The 23,559-nt window shown below is 41.2% G+C and overlaps 1 protein-coding gene across 1 annotated transcript in view; it reads left to right on the top strand.

The window, feature by feature from the left end:
• man1a2 (mannosidase, alpha, class 1A, member 2) overlaps nt 1–22,043 on the top strand; it is a 132,108-nt gene extending 110,065 nt beyond the window's left edge. The window contains exons 10-14 of the mRNA XM_020631969.3: nt 2,465–2,580; nt 3,491–3,710; nt 4,608–4,780; nt 11,617–11,732; nt 14,706–22,043. Coding sequence (XP_020487625.1) covers nt 2,465–2,580; nt 3,491–3,710; nt 4,608–4,780; nt 11,617–11,732; nt 14,706–14,841 — 761 coding nt within the window. The 3' untranslated portion in view covers nt 14,842–22,043. The remainder of the gene's footprint in view (nt 1–2,464; nt 2,581–3,490; nt 3,711–4,607; nt 4,781–11,616; nt 11,733–14,705) is intronic.
• The last annotated feature ends 1,516 nt before the right edge of the window (nt 22,044–23,559 follow it).

Genomic DNA, 23,559 nt, shown 5'->3' with positions numbered 1-23,559 from the left:
TTGGAAAAAGCTTAGTTAATCATGTATGTATTCATGGGTAGGAAAAAGCTTGAATTCAGATCACCAATAGTCACAAAAAAAGTTGTTTTCCCCCCGTTATAATCTTATTTTTCATGTACTCATTTATTCATTTATTGTCCATATTGTATATAAAATAATCCCAGCATCATATTTGTTGGTGTTCTGGTGCCTTTCACTAAAGCTGAGCAGAGTTGCCATGTGGTGGACACTGAAGCTTCAGTGTTTAGTCAGCTGTGAATCGGTCTGTAAACCTTTCTGCGTTCTAACCTCTCTCCATTTTTCGAAAGCATTTCAAATATTGATCCTAGTTTGAGCACGTTTCTGCTCGTGGAGCTTATTAGAAACATGCAGAGGCTTTTTAGGTCGGGTACAATCACTTCTGTCTGAACCAGTCCGCTTCCATCGCTGCATCACCTGTTGGTTTGACCTGATAACTGGTCTCATAGCTGGTAAACTGAGAGGTGTCCAAAACGGCCGTGTGGGGGGTGTCTTAAAACCGCCTACCTTCTCTGGTCCAAACAAAAACAGACCACTCAGGACCAGAATCTAAAGTTAGAAGGAGGACATACTGGCTGCTGCATTGTTGTCAGAGAAGCCAGCACTTCAACATAGCATGTTTCCTTAATGTCTGATCATATAGTAAGGTCCTTTTTTAATTTAAAACAGAAGATATTTTACAGATTGCTCCTTTAAAAATGTTATAAGAAACAATATGCTTGTTTCATAAATTTTTCCAAATGTAGTTTCATACACTCCAGTGTCCAATCACTAGCTGTCATTTTAATGACAGAAATCCAACTCATTCACCCTCATGTGCACTCACAGGCATTAACACACGCACGCACACCAGCGCTCACTCTGCCCTCAGTTCTGTCTCCAAGGTTGTTTGTGAGGTTTGCGCTTTCTCTGTGACAAAAGATGAATAATTCATCACTTCAATGGATTCTTCATCTTTCTCGCTCCTTTGCATATCTCTCTGTTTGCCTGTGGGCATGTTAATCACATGCAGGAAAGAATCTCTTTAGATGAGACACAAAGCAATCTGCTCAAATATCGGATATGATTAGATCAAGCTGAACAGATTTGAGGAGGATGAGGAATAATCTGGGGAAGTCAGAGCTTTAAAAAAAAAAGAAACCTCTTTTAATCCAAGATTCTGGTGCAAAATATATTTTTACAACCCGACCAGGGGAGCTCCAAAGTGAAACTAACAGCTCCTTCCTGAAAACACCCGCCCACTTTATTACATCACTCAAAAGTTACTCTGAATACCTGCAGACCAACATAAAGTTCTCTTTGATATGATTAAACTCTTGAGCACAAACATCATTTACGTTTACTAAAATGTTTATGTATCTTCAGTTAGGTTGCCAACATGTCCATGCTTTGATACGCTACAACACCTCGTGTTTTAAAATGAAAGAATTGCTTTTATTTTAATGATTAATAGTATTTCTGGGGTTGGGATGTATGTGTGGTTGCCATGGGCAGGATGGGGGTCGGGGAACGGTTTTGAAGTTTGATTGATGCTGACATTTGCACAAATCCACTTTTGTACTTGTATGTTTGAGCTCTAGGGGGTGAGGGCAAGAAAAGGGAAAAAGTGTGTAATATATGATGTTTTTTCTAAAAAATGATCACAAAAAAAGTGTTAAAAAGTACCAAAATAAATAAATAAAAAAGCTACAGATCTTCAGTCATATTTGTAACAAACTGCTATGAGCCACAGATACTAAAATGTTCCAAACTTGTCTTTGCAGCGTTGGCAGTGTGCAGGAGTTCACCTGCAATTTTTGGTCATTAAAAACAAGAATTGACCCGATGTTTGGTGGCTAGGGTTTCTAATTTGGTTGCCATGGTATTAAACAGGGTATAGATATATTTTTTTAATAGAAGCATAAAATAAAAATTCTGGTGCGTCAACGCTAATCTAAAGTATTTTGGATTTGTCGTAATCAGGCATTTCTCTTTTTTCTGCTTATATTATGAATAATGTTTTAAATGTCAGTGCTTTCACTCCTGAATTACACAAATGCTTTAAAACGGAATCTGAAACTCCCTCTGAAGAGAAATCATGTATTTTCAGTCTGATCAGAATGAGTGGTCACTGTGTCCCCTCCTTTCTCTCTCTCTCTCTCTCTCTCTCTCTCTCTCTCTCTTTCTATCTCTCTGTGTGGTGTCCTGCAAACGAGGACAGCCGTGTTCAGCTGTGTAAACTTTTGGGGACGTTAAAATATGAGTACATCAAGGGAAGGGTTTAAATAAAACAGGGAAATGACGGGAAGCATTCTGCTAATATAATGTGAGGCTAAAGAAGAAAAGCACCATAGGTTCGGGTGAATACCTTTGAGACTTGGAGGCAAAGTGGAAATATGAATAATTCCTGTGAGACTTCTCATTTCTCTCTTTTTGAAGACTTCTTGTCCCCTCTTTCTCTCTCCAGATCACACCTCTGTTGGAGGACTTGGGGACAGTTTCTACGAGTACCTGCTGAAGGCGTGGATCATGTCCGACAAGACCGATACAGAAGCCCGCAAGACCTACGACGACGCCATCGAGGTACAGTGAGAGCAGGAGGTTGTATCTTGTTGCTCATCGGCAACTAACCCGAAGAAATCGCTCTTAGTCTAGTTGCCATTAGTTAACCTTTTTTACTATACGACTGTGTGACATATATAATTGTGCCATCCCTCAATACTGCAGTGTTCTTAAGAAGAGAAAATTGTAAGAATGATGAGCAGGCGGTAGCTGGGGACGCAGCTCTTATCACAGACACTTAAGACTGACATAATCATATCAACCCACGGGAAAGAAGCCCAGTTAGATTGAAGTCAGTCTATACATTGTGAGGAAAGGTTTACAGGGGTTAACAAGTTAACTCCATACCTTTAAAAAGAGAGAGATTTACTTTTCCTCTTTTGAATAAAATAACTGAAAGTGTAGATTTAAGTGTACGAGAGTGTGCATAAAAGATCTCAAACGAGGGATTTGATTCTGCTCTCACACACACTCGGTTTTCTTCTGTTTGACCCTCTCCACCCTAGTACACACACTCAATGTCAATGCCCTTTACACACACTGTAACCTCATTATGCATACACACACATTCACACGCACATTCACACACACACACACACACACACACACACATTCACACACACACATTCACACACACACACACACACACACACTTGATATTTGTTCATATCCTCCATGCACATTCTTGCTATAATTAATGTTTTCCCATCCCTCTTTTCTGACCTTAAATCTTCAACACCCCCCCCTCCCCTCGACCTCGTGAGCTGTTTCAATCACTTTCTGCCTACACACACACTCCCACGTATAAACACACTCAATTCTATTTTAACTTCAGTCCATTTTCTTCGGCCTGTCTTCCCTCAGTTTCCAAAAAACATCCATAAACACGTTCTATCGTCAACATCCTTGTTCACTGTCTCCCTCCCTCCAGGCCATCGAACGCCACCTGATTCGCAAATCAAACGGCGGTCTGACGTTCATTGGTGAGTGGAAGAACGGCCACCTGGAGAGGAAGATGGGCCACCTGGCTTGCTTTGCCGGCGGCATGTTCGCATTGGGCGCCGACGGCTCGCCTGACGACAAGGCAGGACACTACCTGCAGCTGGGCGCTGAGATCGCACACACCTGCCATGAGTCTTACGATAGGACAGGTGAGGCTGAACACACACACACACACACAATTTTGCGTGCGTGCGTGCGTGCGTGCGTGCGTGCGTGCGTGCGTGCGTGCGTGTGAGAGATCTGCATTATGACTGTATGTTAAGTTGTGTTTGCTTGTGTTAAGTCACGACTCGTGAGGTTGCCATAGCAACAAATGAAGCTGAGAGAGGGTGTGTGTGAAGGCAGAGAAAGAGAAGCTTCTGGGTTGGTGGCAGAGAGTTTGAAAGCAACAGTCAGGCTGTCTAAAACCAGCCTGTTGGTTGTTAATGAGCAGTCATTCAAGGCGTTCATTTAGTACCGGTTAGTGTGTGTGTGGTGTGTTTAATCGTTTCGGCCCTTTCACCGCCTCCTCAGCCTCTCTGATTCTCCACAGTCAGACTCTTAATGGCTGTCACACTTAATTGGCAGGAAACACTCGTAAGATGTTGAAAAGTCTGTAAAATCAATGAGAAGGAGGCTTATTATCTCCTTACAGCGCACACATTCACATGGCCGTTATTTAATACCAGCTTTGACCCGTAATCAGCAGTCACCAAACCGTAAAGACAAACAAGGATAAAAGGATAGTGTTCATCTCCTCTTTGTTTTTACCTCTTTTTATCACCCACTTTTTCACCTTCCTTTCCTCCTTCCTTTTTCTCAACAAACCTTATGATATACTCCACATTTTTCATCTTTTCTCTTTTTTTTTCTCTGTTTCAATTAATCCTGTGTTGTCCTTTTTTTAAACTCCACTCTCTATCTTTCTCTTTTCCCACCTCGTCCCATATTCCCTTTACTCCCCCACACTCCCTTCATGTCTCTCTTTACGTCTCCTTCATGTCTCCTTCTCCTCTACTCCTCTTCACCTCCTCTTTTTTTTTTTTTTGCTTTTTCTTCTCCTCCAGTTTTGAAGCTCGGCCCGGAAGCCTTCAAGTTCGACAGCGGCCTGGAGGCGGTGGCCGTGCGGCAGAACGAGAAGTACTACATCCTGCGGCCCGAGGTCATCGAGACCTACTGGTACATGTGGAGGTTCACCCACGATCCCAAGTATCGCCAGTGGGGCTGGGAGGCGGCACAGGTAAGCAACGCTCAGGTGTATTAACTTTAAAAGCACTAAAGGCACACTCACACTAGGCAATCTGTACCGTGCCCAAGACCCATTGACCCCCATGGTCCAGTTCGTTTGACTAGTGTGAGTGCTTCATCGAGTGCTACACTTCCTTAGCCCTAGGGAGACTCCTGGACTATGCAACCCCTTTTTTGAGTCCGCCTGTGACGTTAACTAAGCACGCATCATAATAACGTAAAGACATGTATGTGTTACGTCATGTACACGAGGTAACGGTGCTCAGGTCCGGTTAGTCCTGGAGCAGTGTGAGTGCGCCCTCAGCCATGATTGAGAAGGTCATATTAGAAGTTCCAGTATGTTAGATTTATGCTTCATTTACATGGATTCTGCTGACAGAAGATGGCAGCAGGGCATTAAAATGAAAGAATACCGAAATGTTGCAAGACAGTTTGCAGGAGTTCATCTTTAAGTTTTTGATGGACACATTGCTCTCCTATGCACCTGTCTTGTAAAGTGGATGTGCGAAGGTGTTTTCTAACATGATTGTTTGGGAACATATTAGCTGCTCAAGTTAAAATTCAACAATGGGAAAAGAAAATGACTTTCCTCAATCAACTTAGCTAAAGTTGATAAACGTAGCTATAGTTTTGTCTTGTATCACCTTAAGACAGATTCTCTATACTGTAGCTACTCAGATGCAACCCCTCCACAAGGTATCAGTAAAGTCTGCACACTGCTCCTTCAAAACAAAGCTCATGTTTATTTTGAGAGTCAGGGATGTAATATTATTTCTGCACAAGGTTTCATAATGTGCACCAACAGGAAGGATCCGGTTAGATATCTGTTACGTTTGCTTTTCAGTTTCTTTTCAGAACGGAGGAAAATCTCCTCACAGGGCAAGTCGATGAAAAGTTCACCCCAAGAATAATCAGTTCTTGCTCTAATTTCAGAACAGAGGAGGGAGACGGGTGCAAAATGATAAAAAATCCAGCAGGTTTTAGGGGAAATGCAGTCTATTAAAGGAAAGTAATTAACCTGAAATTAAGTCAGACATGAATTCTAGGAGATCAAAAGGGGATTTACTAAATGAAACTGACAGAAAACTAGAGTTAAACCCAGACTTTTAAATTACACATGTTCAAAGTGATCCAAAGAACGTCTTCCAAAGTGTAACACGCAGAGTGCTCCGAGACCAGATCAAGACATTTAGGGATCGAGACTCAGTCAAGACTAAGACCAAGGGAGACCGAGACCAGACCAAGACATTTAGGGATCCAGACAAAGACAAAACCAAGACCGGTCATGAGTACTTCATCACTAGCATTAGCAGATGCAATAAAATCACTGAGCAGTGATATAACCATTCAAGAAATGCAAAATATTCACAAGTTTCAGGATCAAGTATATAACAACGAGCTGAGTTTGTTTGACTGAATCTGAAACTGTTAAGCCGACTATTCAGTCTGAAGGTCAGACTCTTTGTAATTATGAGCCCTCATTCTTCTCTCTGCTGAAAAGCCACGAAGCAAAATAGAGAGCAGTTTTTCATGCCTTGCTACTGTGGTTATGACAACCCGGGCAGGGAGACATTTCAAACTGCATTCACCACTCCCCCCTGCTCCAGACGGATACATGAAGAGTGCTCCCTCACAGTGTTGTGTATGGTCTCTTTGGGTCTCTGTGCAAAAAGTGTTTCAGTGTATAAAGTCATGACGGCTTCACCTTGTAGTCAACACATTCAATTTATCTGACTTGCTCAACTTTTTCCCGACTATGTCAAACAGATTGATGCATCAAATAGTTCAATCAGAATCCTTGATTTGACCAACTAAATATTTTAAATATTCATTTAAGTCAATTAATACAGTCCTTAATCCTTTATCAGATACGTGTCCTTATGTATCAGTAGTCCTTCATCTTATCTGTAGTCCATATGCTTATGTATTTGTAGTCCTTAATCACAAAGGTATCCTAATGTATCTGTAGTCCTTAATCACATACATATCTTTATGGATCTGTAGTCCATATCCTTATATACTTGAAGTCCTTAATCACATACATATATGGTTTTTGAAATTGTAACCTCAGTCTTAATGATTATTCAATTCAATTCAAAAAACTTTATTTGTCCCCGGAGGGCAATTCAAAAGCACACAGTGCAGTAAAATAACAACAGTGCAGGTAGATGAAACATTTTAACCTAAATATAAAGTGTCAATTTAAATACAACTTAAAGCTTAAACGTAACTTAAAATACAAAATATAAAAAGAGTAGATATAAGTGGACAGTGATCGGACTGACAGATGTAAACAGATGTAACCAGAACTATGTGCAGTAAACGAGAAATAAATATATATATACAAAGCTATGTGCTATATATGTCCTACTATGTAAGTAGGCAAAACTAAATGATAAGTTATAAGGTGCGTGGCGAAAAATGGAACAACAGAACTAATATATACAATATAACTATAAAGGTAAATATGAGATAAATAAAGTGACCGTAGTGCAATGATGGATAAGAAGCAACAGGAATAAAGTAACCAGAACTGATGAATACTGATATAAAATGGATAGAATAAAGTGATGTAGTGCATGAGACCCGATAAAGCAGAGGCTGTTAAGGTGCATGGCAAATAGGAAGGAAGTAAAACAGCAAAGTTCACAGCTAATATTGCAAAGCTTCCTGTAATATTGACTGTTAAACACAAAAAAACCCTGATTTAAGCATGAAGTTTATATTGGGCTTGTAGAATTAAAGGTAGCGTAAGATTTCTGCAATAGTCAATCATGCAAACGGTTGATAAAGGTTACTGTACGTTGAGGATATGAACATGTAGGGTAGAAAGTTTAGAGAATTAGTGTCTCTAAGGTGTGGTTAGTTAGTGTTTTGATCTGGAAGTGGAGCAGAAATGAAAAGCCCTCTCTGTCCTCTTCACTTCTCCTCTTTCTGACGGAGGATTAAGCAGCTCATCTTCCATTCACTTCCTCAATGTGTCTCCTCTGTCTGAATCTCAGGCGGCCTGCTCGTCAAAGATTTTTGTTTTCCCCCCTTTCACTGTTCTCCTACTCTCCTCTTTCTCCTGCCAATCTGCATGTCAGCTCCTTTTGCTCCATTTTTAAGCAGTGAAAGTTCTCGTCTTTGTTTCTCTGAGGGGGAGTGAGTGCAGACGCTCTCATGAGCAGAGTAAATACATCGGAGTGTGTTTGTGATATGTGAGTGACACATTAAAGAGCTGCTGCTGAAGGACTCATCATGGCTTCTCTTTAATTATTTCACATTGCATATAAACACAGAAACTAATGCAGAGGAGTCTTTATATTGATCTGACCTTGTTTAATGTTTAGCACACGTTTTGGTGAGCACATTTAATGTTTAGGAAACGATGTCTGACTGGGTTGACTATTGTTTCCATTTAATCCAGTGTCCTGGGGCGCTGGTGGCGCAGTGGTGCAGTGGCGCAGTTGTTAGTTCCTGCGTCCCGTGTATGGAAGCTGTAGTCTTCAAAGCGGGCGGTCCAGGTTCAAATCCGACTTGTGGCTCCTTTCCTGCATGTCGTTCACCTCTCTCTCTCTCTCTCTCTCTCTCTCTCTCTCCCCCATTTCTGACTCTATCCACTGTCCTATCTCTCAAATAAAGGCACAAAAAGCCCATAAATAAATCTTTAAAAAAATATATATTTTCAAATAGTCATCATCCATCCATTTTCTTGACCACTTTTCCCGTTCGGGGTCGCGGGGGGTTGGAGCTGATCCTAGCTGAGAGGCGGGGTTACACCATGGACTGTTCACAAGTCAATCACAGGGCTGACATAGAGACAGACTCAAATAGTCATCAAATAAAACAAAATCAAATACCAAAAAATATATATCGTTCTGGAGCTGGCTTACCTTTGGACAGAGTTGTATTTATATTTTTATAGTACTGAAAACTCATCCATTTTCATTTCTCTGTTAGGGTTTAAGTGTAGCGTTGTTATTCTCCAAGTGTTTTTAGTCGGCCTTCAGACTTGTGAACTAACTGCATACCTGCAAACAAAGAGCAGATTTCATATATTTTAGGCTAATAGCTCATGTTATCCTCTTTCTTTAATTTGCATCTTCTCTTCTATTGTTCATATTTTCCTTTATTTCTAATGTTCTTTGTCTCTTTCAAACACACAGTAACATTTTCACACAAAGCCCGACACTGTCCTACTCTCTTCATCTGTTGATCTCTTTCGCCCTCACTTACTGTACACACACACACCTACACACACACACAAACACACTTTTCTCTCAAACACCTGTGATCTTCTCTGCATGTTGCGTCACACACACTCCCCTCCGTACCCCAGCTGCATCCATCTGACGCATCAAAAACCTGCATCTGTCCGACATGCTTCCTCTTTTCACATCAGCCATGTAAACATTTTCTCGCCTTTACGTGTTGATTTGCGCACGTGTGTGTGTGTGTGTGTGTGTAGCATCTGTACTTGTGTGTCAGAGTGTGTGGCGGTGAAGTCGAGCTGCTGTAATGTGAAACGTGTCCTCGCTTAGCAGCTGCAGACACACTCTCCTCCTACAAGTACACTTTTATTGGGTAATTTATTTAGCACAGATGGTCCTGATGTCTGTGTCTGTGTGTGTGTGTGTGTGTGTGTGTTTTACATTTATAAGTACAGTTAAATAAACGAGATGTTCTGTAGTGAGAAGGTTAGAAGTTCCCAGACTGCTGAGCGTGTATTCAAGTGGAAATGTGACCTGTGTCTTAATGTCTTTTTAAGCAGCCAGACATAATAAAGGATACACTGAGCTTGATATAAGTGTGTGCGTGCGCGTGTGCGTGCACAGGCTGCAGTGGGGCTTCGGAAGGGCAAATGCATGTCTGGCGCAGCAGACCATTAATAGCGGGAATTACGGGTCCAAACTCGTCATGACGGAAATCTGCTGATAGCAAAATGGTCACTCCAGGACAGGATGGAGGGAGACTTGTGTGTGTGTGTGTGTGTGTGTGTGTGTGCGTGTGTGTGTGTGTGACATAGAGAGCGAAAGAGAGACAAGGACGTAGATAATTCTTTCAATTACATGCGTTAGTAGTGAAAGTCGATAAGGTATGAGCAGGAGAGCCACACAGACAGAATTTTTATGGACGTGCCAATTTCACCGTTAAAAGTCGTCACTGTAAATCAATAGAGCGCACAGGTAACGTCTGCCAGTCAGCAGCTGCACCAACGCTGCATTTGTAATGACTTATTACAGACTTGTGTGGATGCAGATGGGGGAGCACCTGTTCACAAATTAGATTTTTTTTTTTTTTTTACTCCTCCACTCCTGAAACAATGTCTTCCTGTATGTGAGAAGTTGCTGGATGTTTTGATCTTCAGATGATGTCACTGTTAGTCTACCTGATCATGCTTTGGATAAAATTGATCCTGATAATGAAACGTTTAGCTTTGCCATGATTGGACGCTGAGTTGGCCCTCTTAAAGATAGAGTCAGTAGCTTTATCCTAGAAAATAAAATAGACTTAAAAAGTCAAAAGTAATGCTGCTCAGTCATCACACTGGGCCTCCATACAGGGGTTCATTTATTTATAAAGCATGTCTTTATTTTATGAACGATACATGTTCTGCAAAGTGAGGCAGGAGAGTGACCTGATTGATAGGTGGGCGCTTTGTAACGGTTCATCAAGAGGCTTAAAACCCGCCTCAGCTCCAGCTCTCGTCTAGTCGTTAGGTTGACTGAAAGTTCTCCAGCAGGAACATAAGGGTGACATCACTCAGGCTTCATCCTTTGATATTTACAGTCCGTGGTTTTTATTCTGGATGTTTTTGTGGAGACGAGGAAGTTATCAGACTGTTTTAATTGTCCACATTCTGACTGGCTGTCCTCGCTGTTGTCGTTTTGTTGTTTTTGAAACGCTGACATCACTTCTGTTGTGCTCTGAGGATCAAAGATAAACCCTGGAAAGCAGAAATGAATAGACAGAGAGGGGATTTACATCACTATTCAAACCTCCTACAAAAGGAGCCTGAACGTGTCCTGAAAAGGCTGAACATCTTGTTTATTTTTATAAGGACTGTAAGGAAATTCAAACTTCTCCAATGTACCAAAAAAAAAATCAGCCTGAATCTGAATGAAGCAAACAATCCACTCAATACACAGATCACACGCTGTTGTTTTGTCAATCACAGACAGCGAGTGAAAGAAATCAAAACAAAAGACGTGTTTAGAAAGAAACATCTCCCATTTTTCATTCAACCCTTTGGCATTTAGCAAAAATCAGATTCAGCGAGGGCAATCTGCCTGTAGAAACCTGAAATTACCTTGCAGATATGCAACAGCATCTTCAAATGCAGCGTAAAATAAAACACATGGGGAGTGTGTCCACTTTTCAATGAGCTGTCTGTGTTAGACCAGAGACAAAAAGCAAATGTTAGAAAATGAAATGTAAATGCAGGGGAAGCAAGGCGAGGCTTTTGTGCTAATCTTCTTTTCCTCCAGTTTTCTACGGCTGCTGTTTCCTGTGTGTGTCTCCGCAGGACTCGCTCTAATCTGTCACCAGCAAAGAAATTAATTATAGCATGCTTTTGAAGGCTTATTAAAATTGTGCTCTCCTCTCCCCACCCCCACCACCTTTTCTCCTGGCCCTTTTTCCCTCTTGCTTCTCCTTGTGTGTTTCTTCTTCTTTCGGATCCTCTTCTTATTCTTTTACCTTTTCTTTCCGACTTCTGTCCTTTTTCTGTTTCTCTTTTTCTGTGTTTCTACTTCTAAACTTGTATCTCCTTTTCTCTTCTTTTGTTTCCATCTCATACTCTTTTCTTGTCTGATCCTCTCTTTCCTCCTTCCTTGTCTCCTCCAGGCCATTGATAAGTTCTGCAGGGTGAGCGGAGGCTTCTCGGGGGTGAAGGACGTCTACTCCTCCAACCCGACCTACGACGATGTCCAGCAGAGCTTCTTCCTGGCCGAGACACTCAAGTAAGATTACACTGCACTGACAGATTGATTAATTATCATCTGTCCTTCTGTTGATTAATAAATCACTTCTGTGATTAATGCAATGATTTGGTGGGTAGTGGAGTGTCTGATTGAAGGAACTTGTCGTCCCAGATTGCAACAATTAGTGTCTTCTTTTTTTCTCTTTTTTTTTAAATCAAATTTATTAGAATAAATTAGAAGAAAACTATTTTTCTAAGAAGCAGCATGTGAGACAAAAACTTTCAAAAAATGAATTTAAATGGGCGAACAGCTTTAAAAGAAAGCGGTGAACCTTCACGATTTAAAGGATGTCTATCTTGTCTGATTTGGTCTGACTTTGATTCCCGGCAGACACAGGTTAAAAAAAAAGGTTAAGTGTGTTAAGTCACCAGACGCTCATCCAAATACAACACAAGAGCTGTTGGTGGGTTTGTTTACAACACAGCCATGATTTCAAACGGAGAAGTCAGTCCCATTTTGGATCTTTTCCACCAACTGCAGTCCTGTTTTTAGAACTTAAAGAAAGACACAAGTGGGACGATAGATAGCCAAGCGGTTATGACGCACGCACCACGTACAGAGGCTACAGTCCTCATTATAGCAGCCGTAGTTAAGTCAATAAAAGTCACTGAAGGAAAAGGAAGAGAATGATCCGTCTGGGAGTGAAAAAGAAAGAGGAAGAGTGTCAGGACACTGGCAGACATAATGGTAATTGGAGGGGCCCCCAATTGATTTATGCCTAGGGCCCCAACAGACTCTAGGATTGCCACTGTCAACACTTACACTTAATGCACGATGTATGAGAAACTTAATTCAGCTGACGATCTAATGAGGCTTCTGCTCAAATAAAATGCCACACTACAAGGCAAAGGTGTACTTCATGACATCATTAAGCCTTTTTTCATACTCACAGTGAAACATGGACTAATGAAACTTAATAAACTACTCAAATATTCAAATTCAAATAACTTAATTTATCTGTTAGGAGCTTCAGTCTTGTGAAAAGCATCAGTGCAGCATAAAAACAAACCACAGATACACCAGTGAGTATCACATATCAACATCCAAAGTGCAACCTTCAAGTCCTGAGTGAGGGAAGCATAACAAATGATGCATGACAGATTTTAATAACCTTCTCATTGGCTGTTTTATATTCAACATTGGTTCAATTCATTGTTAATTCTGGTTCTTAAAGGGACAGTAGAACATTGACTCTCTGTACAATTGCTGGATGTCAGAATGAACCATCTAAAGTGACTAATTAGTGTTAACAAAGTATTTAAAGGCTGATAAATGTCTCTGCCTGTTCTGACATCTCTGTGGTTTGTCGTCTTCATCATCCTCATCTTCACTGATGGCCGAAGATAGGAGCTGCTCAGGATTCAGACAGTCAACCAGAGGGGGAAGAGAGGCCTTTAATGGCTCTCTGACTCCCCCTGCTGGCAGCAGTTTGAACGCCGTCTCTTCCTGGTGTTACTGTACATGTAAACAGACTGGATATTATAACATGTTCACAGTCGTAGCTGTCAATCAAACCATGCAAAAGGTCAAAGATAATCATAAAACAGCACACTCGGTGCTCTGTCAGCAGGATTCTGATGATCCAACCTTCTTTTTTTTTACTCAAATGTGTCAAAAATTATGAACCACAAAGTGTCAAATATCAGGAACATTTTTTATTTGGTGTGTAAGTCGTTAAAGGTCAGCCGTCACACCAGCACGTCGTTGACATTTGAATGGCTATGTGCGCCGCAGACTTCAGTGTCTATCTGTTCTCATTCTTTGTTCCTGCCGGCTACCAGCCAATCACATCACAGCAATACAGCAGCTCGGTGTCACACAGGCTGCTGATTAATAATGATAATAATACTTTAATTTATATAGTGCTTTCAGTTAAAGTGCTGTAAAAAAGTTAAAACAAAATACAGTTTAAAAAACATTTCAGAAACTAAAAACAATTAAAAACACACTCGGACTCAGAAAAGCATACAGAGAAATCATGACTCATACACAACAGTAAACAGATGGGTCTTTAGCTTAGCTTTAAATACCTCAACAGAACAAGCCTGCCTGATGTCTTCTAAAGTGTCGGTGCACGAAAAGAAAAAGCCCGCTCACCAACTGTCTTCTTTCTGACCTTCGGGACACTCAGGAGACCCGTCCCCTGAGAACGCAGGGCTCGGGCAGGCACATAGGGGTTCACCAGGTCAGTAAGGTACAATGGTGCGCTGCCATTTAATATTTTAAAAGTTAGTAGCAACACCTTAAAATCTGCTCTGGCATGAATAGGGAGCCAATGAAGAGAGGCCAACACCACCGGGGTTATGTGTTCATATCAGCAGGCTCCGGTCAGAACACGAGCTGCAGCGTTCTGAACCATCTGCAGACTTCAAAGACTTTTCTTTGGCACCCCGACACCCCGACAAAAGGACATTACAGTAATCCAGCCTAGATGACCCAAAGGCATGGATGAGGACTTCAGCGTCCTTAAATGACAAGATTGATCTGATCTTGGAGATGTTCCTTAGGATTTGCTAACTATGATTGTTGTAAAAATGTATAACCTGCTTCAGTTTTTGAGATTGGTTTAAATGTTTCTTGAAGAGTCAAACACAGTAGCAGGTATTGAATGAAAGCTCTACTCTTTGGACTCTGAACACAGGTGGATTTTAGAGAGAGAGAGAGAGATAGACTGAGAAGCCATCTTAAACACCAAGCAAAAACTAGAGGCAGGGCTTATGATGGGTGATTAGCTATCATTTCTCTGTATATTAACGTTGATTGGTGAGACATGCTTAGCTACAAATTCAGAATGTTGTTTGAAAAACCTGCGGGAAATGATTTGCAGTTTGTGGTCATTTAATTATTTCTTCTTCTTCTTCACCTTCCTCACCCGATCCCTTTCATTCACAACTTTCCCTCCCCCCCCCCCTAAACCCCATACATCCCAATCCACCACTCACCCCCCCTCAGGTACCTGTACCTGTTGTTCTCCAGCGACGACCTGATGCCGTTGGAGAGCTGGGTCTTCAACACGGAGGCTCACCCGCTTCCTGTCCTCCACCTGGGCAACATCACCCTGCCTGGCAGCGAGCCAGCTCAGCGGTAGACGGGCCCTTCAGTTCCTCCACTACAGCACCAGGGGGCACCCCCTGCCTGCCTGCCCCTCCTAAAAAACCTTAAAAAAAAAAAAACCACCAACACTGGACAAAGTTACATTGAGCTCTCAGACTGCAGACATGACCCAGAGGAGACGGAGAGAGAGAGCCTGTGCAGCATGGAGACGACTTAAAGTCTTCTTCTCCTCTTTTACCTTTTACTTTCTAGACTCTCTCAGTCCGTCTCTCTGAGGGACGGTGGGTTCGCTGCTCAGCCTCACGACTGGCTTGAAACGACTCTTTTCTCTGAAAGACAGAGCTCCTAAACAGGAGGCTTTTTTGTTATTATTTTTAGTGTTTCTTTGAGATTTGACCAAACTTTTCCTCCCATATAGACTCGCAGAGAGTGCACATGGGATTATTCTTGAAGGATCACTTAGTCAGTTTGACGCTGCGCTGACAGAAGTGACATTTCTACACACGGACAGACTTGAGGACTCTACAGGGTCTGTTAATGAGTTGTGTTTTTTCTTTCTGTTTGGACAAATCCTTAAAGGGGACACAGGGTTGAATCAAAGCCCCCCCCCCCAACTCCTGTTTAATCTTCATCAGACAAACTTTCACCTGGAACTGTACTCAGCTCGTCACGTCATCAGTGCGGGGGCCAGTTATAATCACACACCTCCTCGTCTAATCCTCCTTGGACCATTGTAAGTGGAACAGTAGTACACAGGGACAGCAGCAGGCCTCCCCTCATCTTCCCTCGACATATTTCCAGTTTCTCTTCCACTTTGAGACGCCGCCGGGTCACAACTTTACCCCCCCCTAAACAAAAAAAAAAACACATTCTGCTGCTTCTCGTTTGGACGCTGCTTTTCAAACCATTCTCTCATCTTGTGCTTTCTCTCATTTCCCAACTTTTCATAGCTCAACCCGATTTATTTTTCTCTGTGAGATGAGGCGAGAACACAACCATGATTTAGTGTGAGTGTAAATGTGTGAGCGAGTGTGTGGTGGTTAAAATAACCTCTGCTGTAAATGATTTATCCATGCACTTTGTTTGGGGAAGAAGAGGTAAGTTAGAGGTGTGGTGCTGACAGAGATGAATAAATGAAGACCCTCCTGTGTCTCCCCACTGAGCCGCTATGACACATTGGTCTCTCTTCAAACCCATATCACCAGGTCGACTGCCTAACTCGAAAGTTATTTTCAGATTCTCTGACGTTCTCTGCTTTTATTTTCCATTTTTCATACCCTCTGCTCAAGCTTACATTTCAACCTCTACCTCTCCTACGCATCTTAAAAAGTCCTTCAGTGTTCAGGTTCCTCTGCTGACTCTGTGAACTCCTGCAGAGAATGAAAAATTAAAAGGCAATGACACTATTTTGAAACCTGGCCCTACTTTGACGTATTTGGATTTTTAATAACTATCAAAGTTTGGAATTGATCCAGGCTTGTTTGTTTGTGTTATTTAGTGACTTTGTGTTTTCTCAATTAAGACGCAATAACACAAAATAAAAAAAACACAGATTGAGGTAATGGTAGACCATCGACTCCCATGATCTGCAAGTAGAAAAAACAGTTTTATGAAGTCTGGTGGCTCTGAAACGCAGCGATATGACAGATGTTCCTGGTTTCAAAAAGTATCTTAATCTGTAAAAGAAAAGTCCATATCTGTAGATACTCCTGAACCAATCGGAGCCTGTCTGTGTTTAAAACAAGCCATGGGTTTACTTTAATTTTTATGGAAGCCCTAAGAGGACAAGCATCCATACATTTATCCAGACTATATTTGGATTTTCTTGAGATCTGACCTTCTATATATTGTTGCCTCGGGAATACACCGCTGGTTTCCCCTTGATTTTGAAATTGAATTTGATAAGGCGTTCATTTCAGTAATTTTCTCAAAATCTCAAGAAATGTAGTTATCACGAGAGAACCAGCGTTGTTATAATAACATAAACATAAAGTTGTGATCCCGAGAAAACAACCGAAAATGACTTTATCTTACTTTATCACAGGAAACGGAGTAAAATAAAATGTGTGGATGTCTACTTGTGGCTTCTGTAGATTCGGCACTTTTGCCTCTAAAATACTTTTTTTGCTGCCCATTTCAAAGCTTCAGATCGAAACTATTTACTGGAGCAACTTTTCAGACCATTACATGTTTTACACTCCAGAATATATCATATGGGTCTAAAATGGGTCTGGATTTAAGAGTCTCCAAAAATGTCACAATGTCCACATTTTGGAGAATCTTTTAAAAATGTTCTTATTTGGAATCATTTTACAATTTTGGGGGGTAAAGTGCTGAAATGTGATTTTTTTTTTTTTTTTTTTTGAGTTGAATTGTTTAATTTACACTTTCGAGCTGTAAACCGGTCTCGTTAGTTTGTAGTGAACAATCAGAACCTGCTCATGTAGAAATGGATCTGACCGTGTGACCCTCGTTTCCCCTCGCTTAATGCCATCAACATATCATCAAACACTGAATATCAATATCATTAAGAAGCTGAAGTATAGGAAAGCAAGATCAGTAAAATAAAGAGCAAATTTTCAAAAGTAGGGCTGGTTTAGATACAGACACAGCCTCTGCTGAGTCTTTGAAACGTCTCCTTCCTTTAAAGGTTCTACAGTCCGAGTACTGGACTCACTCCGTATGGTGAGATTTATCAAGAGCTTGGCCTCGTTGAAAGAAGTCAGAGCCTCCGCCCACCAAGCTGTCTGCTCAGTTACCAGCACAGTCTCTGCCCGCAGTTATCGCTCCTGACACGACTCTCTCTCTGCAGCATCCAGAGCGGTGTGAGGGATTTACTGCTCGGGTTGTTCAGATAACAGATCCTTAAGTCTGTGCAGCCGAATGAGGTTAGCAAAAGAGCCAAACAAGCTTCCACTCTACAGGTGGAAGACAGATTTACTACAAAAGTTTACTCTCGTTAATTTATCAAGCAATCAGCAGCTTTTCTAAGACTCTGCAAAAGACGCTGTGTGGGAAAATATGCTCATTTAGGCACCCATCTTCGCAGAAAAGATTTCAATCCTGTGCCATTAAAAGCTGCAGGTTTTGTCACAGAATATTTTGTGTAAGGCCCATCATCCAAAAACTCATTTTAAAACTCAAATACAAACACATTCATGACACCTAATTATTCGCTTTAAGATCAACTGGCAGAGACCAGAAGAAGATTGTGTTGAGTAAAGACAAAGTATACTAAAACAGAAACCATTCATTACAGCTACACAAGATGACAACTTAACGTTTTTACGAGTGAAGCCAGGGGGAGTCCTGTTGAGGATTTATCGTCTCAAAATGCAGCAACACATGAGTCAGAGAGTGAGGTTGTTAATATGAAATAAGGAAATCAAGGCGTGTTGTATCTTTAAACGCCAACGCCAAAAGCTACACAACATTAGCCAAATGTTTTTTTCCATTATTTTTGTCCTTGAATAAAAGTTGCTAAGTTAAATTTAAAGATAGAAAATAGTCTTAATGATGGGCTCAGTGAAGCTGTGCAATGACCGTGTGTGTGTGCGTGTGCGTGTGTGTGTGTGTGTGTGTGTGTGTGTGTGTGTGTGTGTGTGTGTGTGTGTGTGTGTGTGTGTGTGTGTGTGTGTGTGTGTGTGTGTGTGTGTGTGTGTGTGTGTGTGTGTGTGTGTGTGTGTGTGTGTGTGTGTGTGTGTGTGTGTGTGTGTGTGTGTGTGTGTGTGTGTGTGTGTGTGTGTGTGTGTGTGTGTGTGTGTGTGTGTGTGCATGAGAGAGAAATGAGTGTGTCTGAGATCATTATAGCCCTGTTACCAGTTAGCATCAACATAAAATACAGAGGTGATGCTTGTCGACAGGCAAGGCGGCCAGTAATGCCATCTGGGAGCGGAGAAAATAAGACAAAATGTTGAATCATCACTGCAACCAGCAAAAAAAAAAAAAAGGAGGCTAGCGAGCCCCCTCCACATGCTGATGATGGTACCATAGCCCCGTTTCCACCAAGCGGTCCGGTCTGGTTCAGTACAGTTTGGTAAAGTAAACCCTGATCTTGCTTGTGTTTCCACAGTCAACCGTACTCTTACACATCAGTAAATCACAGCGGTGTGACGTCATGTAGACAACCAATAAATTAAACAAAGAAGAAGAATGTGACGGAGTAAAAACAAAGGGCCTCATTCACTAACTGTGCGTTGGAAGCACAAATCTGGGATTCATCAATACATTCTTACTCTGCGAACAAAAATAGAACTTCCTCAGACCATGCGTACGCACAAATGATTGACCAGCTTTCTCAGAAAATGTTAACACACACTCTTTTAACTAAATGCATGACGTTTAAAATACATAATATATGTATTTTTATATGTATATATATTTTTTTTTTAAATGTTGAAAAGACAAGCATTAAAAATGTGAATTAACTAATGCATTGACTAAATGTATTAAATAATCATGAAATATTCACCTTATCATCCTTTAATCTAAAATCTTAAATCTAATCGTCGACCTCTCCCACTAATATTGCCATGAAATATCGCATTTGTAACCAAAAACCAGCTGATTAATTGGAGCCTATTTAAGAGCATGCAGGGAACATTCATGATTATGATTTACGTCACACACAAGAAAGTTTAAAGATTTAGCCTTGCTGAAGCAAATTGCAGCCGGTGCCTTCAGAAGAGAGAGCATCAGACCATCAAAACACGTTTGAAGAGTGTGACGAATGACTGATCAGCTGATTCCGACTGCCAATGCACGTACTGCTGCAACTATGTCATTCACTGTAACGGCATCTAAGCCGCAGACACGCCGATCTTTTAAGCCTTTTGGGGCCATCTCCTAAAAACTTCTACGTGTCTCCACCTCACCGCTCCCATCCTGATACACCAATCGGATGTCCTTACGTGGAGAGATGGGGGCGTGGTAGTATGCTGATTGCAGGTTTGCGAGCATGCGCCTGACGATTTAGAATCATTCTGATTCACTGTCATGCGCAAGATGGTGAAAACAAAATATGCTGGTACGCACGTGTCATGAATCTGACGGTGATTTTGCGTATGCACTTGTTTTATGCGCAGAGTAAGAACATTTCTACGCACATATTAGTGAATGAGGCCCAATGATTCCTAGGAAGGTCTGCATCTCTGAGGCGCTGGCAGGATATATCTGCAGGACATTTCAACATTTTGTGTTTGTCCTTTACTAAAGCTGTCACACGGGAAGTGAAGATTCTTTCGACCAATCAACGGACTGCAGGGTGTCTAGCTCCAACCTTTAGGGTCAGATTGATACACTTGGCGCCCCAACAGAAGGGTACCAAAAAAGTAGGACAGTACGGATCAGGTATTTTGTTACCCTTCCCAACTTTTGACAGTGAAAACACCAATAAATGTGTACTGAACTGAACCAGACCGCTTGGTGGAAAGGGGGTTTATTGTGTATAACATGAAGGTGATGAACGCTGATTGGAGGGCCCCTGTAGATTTTTTACCTCGGGCCCCAACAGACTCTAGAACCGCCACTGCCCATATTTCCAAACTTTGCGTATCAGCTGACTGGTTCGGGTACAGAGATGAAAACAAGCTAAAGGGTAGATTGTGTGTGTGTGTGTGTGTGTGCGTGCGTGCGTGCGTGCGTGCGTGCGTGCGTGCGTGCGTGCGTGCGTGCGTGCGTGCGTGCGTGCGTGCGTGCGTGCGTGCGTGCGTGCGTGCGTGTTCAGTGTCTGACTGCTTCTTTTCAAGCCTTATTGTCAAATGTGGCGCCTTGGCCGATACTGTGCTTTTTCTTCACATTCTTTGCTTTATATTTTTCAATACACCATTACGATTAAATTCCTTTTTTGTTGTTTTTCTTTGTAGTGACATTTGCATGTGATGCGCAAAAACACATGCAGAACTGTGATGTAGTGAAAACAAGGAGGAAGACAAAGTTGATGCCCATGGGCAAAAGCTTTATGACTTTAATAAGCTTTAATATTTCATGTACATCCAACTGAAGTTCAGAATGACTCAAATCTTTCTATATCTCAAAACAAAAGCTGGTGTTTGATTTAAGCTGATGTCTAACCTTTCTGATTCTTAAAATGGAAATTAGAAACCAACAAATGGATTGAGTGACATTTTCCCAGCAAGTTCTGTTGGTGCAGCTGCTCTTTAAAAACTCAAACTTCAAATCAAAAGGATACATCTGGAGATGTTCTTTCCAGGTGTCTAAAAATCCAATGAAAGGACCAAATCCAGCTGTTTATGAATCTTAATGAATGAGTGTCCATCTTCAGCCTGATCGACAGCATCTTATCCCCATGTGGTGTCGCGCTCAGTTTTCCTCCCAAGACTATCAAAAACACATCCATGAGCACGCTCTGTGGCCTCACACATACCGCCCTTATGCCTCATATACTTCTGAAAACACCAAATATGTATTAACATAGTCATGAAAATGAATCCTAAACCAATGTACTGTTTCCCTGTTTGATGAACAAAAGCTTCAAACGGCAGTGTCACCCATACATTTGGTTTTCAGAAGTTTGAGATCATAGAAGGGGCAGTGTTTCGGTGTTGGTCTTTTAGAGCATGATATTACTATCTGCATTATACTAAAGCTCTACAGAGGTGGTTGTCTCTTGATTTGATACATATTGAGGTCCTGATTTGATAAACAGAGTAGGTATCAGTTGAGGACGTTTTACCAAAATGTTTATTTGGGATTAAAACAGCGTTCTCCAAATTTCTGGCCGACATTAATCTCAATCTTGAGCGAAGTTTATATTTATTAAATCTTCATTTCTTTATTTAAATGAAACAACAGCAGTCTTTGGGAGAAGGACCTCCTCACAATAAACCATAACAGCCTCCATCAGTGTAGAAACAAGATATTTCTCCTCCCCATCCTGCTGTTCAACACGTTTTATTTCATCCATCTTCATCCATCCATCTCTGGTGGCAGTAAACTCTTAACAGTCCGTTCATGCAGTACGGTCTCTGCTCTCAGCCCTCTATCACCCCGGTCCGTGACATCACGCTGACATCATCTCCATCTATATCTGATAGGGAGGAAGCCCAGGGGAAAGCTGGGCGGCCATGGAGTCGCTGGGACCGACGTTGATTTTGAAAAATTGAGTGTTCTGTATTTGTATTTTTACTGAGCTTAAAAAAAAAAAATCAAATTAAAGTATCTGTAAATATGTTTAAAACTGAGACACAAATTCAATAAAGATGTTATGAAAAGTGATCACAACTTGTGTTTTTGTTTGTTTAAAGGAACAGAGTTTACATTTTGTGTAGAAGATTGTTTGCAGCACACTGTCTTAACTTTTAAAAATATAAAGGTACTGGCAACTTTTCATTTCTACACCTTCATCACGCATCATGAGCAGAGTACAGAACAGCTACTGTAAAACACTTTTACATGATTGAAAACAAAATAAATTTAGCAATAGAGCCCAAAAAGTACCAAAACTATGAACCTAACCACTCAATAAAAATCCTGTTAAACATCCCGATGAAGACCTCTATATAATAAATGAATCAAAGGTTTGACATCATGATGAATAAAAGAGCTGTTCTCTGTCGCTGCTGCTCAGACGAGTTTGAAAGAACAAAAGTGTTGTGGGTTTTTGATTCTGCTCAGCCTGCTGTCACATCCGTGCAGGCTGCTGGCAGAAAGCTGCTCAGCGATTTGAACAAACACACAAACAGCTTCTTCCAAACTGGCAGCTCACTTACTAATAAGCACCTTTCTTTGTGGCAGCCTTTGTTATTCACAGACTAGTGTTTTTTTATAATTTTTTTTATTTATGCTGACACTGCATCCGTTTATGTTCAGAGCAACTCTCTGGTAAAAACACAATGTTCCCATCTGAGTCAACACAAACTGTAATTTACATTTTTTTTTACTCATTTGTATTTCAACTGAGGTGTAATATTCATAAGAAGCATGAATCTCAACTCTTTGTAAATACTCTGTGGGGATTTTATTTTCCTCTCAACCACGACCTAAAGTGAAACCAAAGTGACGTCTGTGTTTGCTGGTTCCAGAAACCGACAAACACCTGATCTCTGACAGCAAACAGCATATCTTTAATTTAACTTCCTGTCTTAAGTTTGTCTTTTGTTACTCCTGGCTCAGGCTGTGGAGGGTTTAGGGGCGGGTCTTACTAAACAACAAATTCATTTATAAAGAACTCATAACATCTTCATAAGGTAAAGACCGATAGAACAGGCCATGCATCAAAAAGTGTTGAAAAGTTTTGATTCTCATGTAAAAAATTATTTCTGTAGTCCTCCAAGCAGGCAGCCCGGGTTCAAATTTGACCTGAGGCTCCTTTCCCGCATGTCATTCCCCTCTCTCTCCCTGATGTCTGACTCAATATGTCCTGTCTCTAAAATAAAGGCACACAAAAAAAAAAAAACAAAAGTAGAAATTGGAAAGTGTGATTTTTGCAGCAGGAGGCCGTACAGTCCTCTTCTGTGTTTGCGTCTCTCAGCGCCATCTGGTGTAAACTAGAAAATCTAAAAGCTCACTGTCTCATTCAGGGCAGGTTCATGTTTTCAATGAATTAGTCTTTTCTTATGTGGTTAATCCATAAATATATCTATTGCTATTTTTCTATGCTGCAAAGGTTATTTTATCTGGATGTAGCATCTGTATTAGAAAAATGTTTATGGAGAGTTTGAGGTACAGTCGTCAATAGCTGGATGTTCTCTCTCTTACCTTCTTGTTCTGATCACACTGAAGGTTTGTGTGT

Source organism: Labrus bergylta, chromosome 13 (genome assembly GCF_963930695.1).
Source record: "Labrus bergylta chromosome 13, fLabBer1.1, whole genome shotgun sequence".
NCBI classification, from domain to species: Eukaryota; Metazoa; Chordata; class Actinopteri; order Labriformes; family Labridae; genus Labrus; species Labrus bergylta.
Note: the sequence above shows the minus strand (reverse complement) of the source record. Positions and strands in the feature narration are given on the sequence as shown.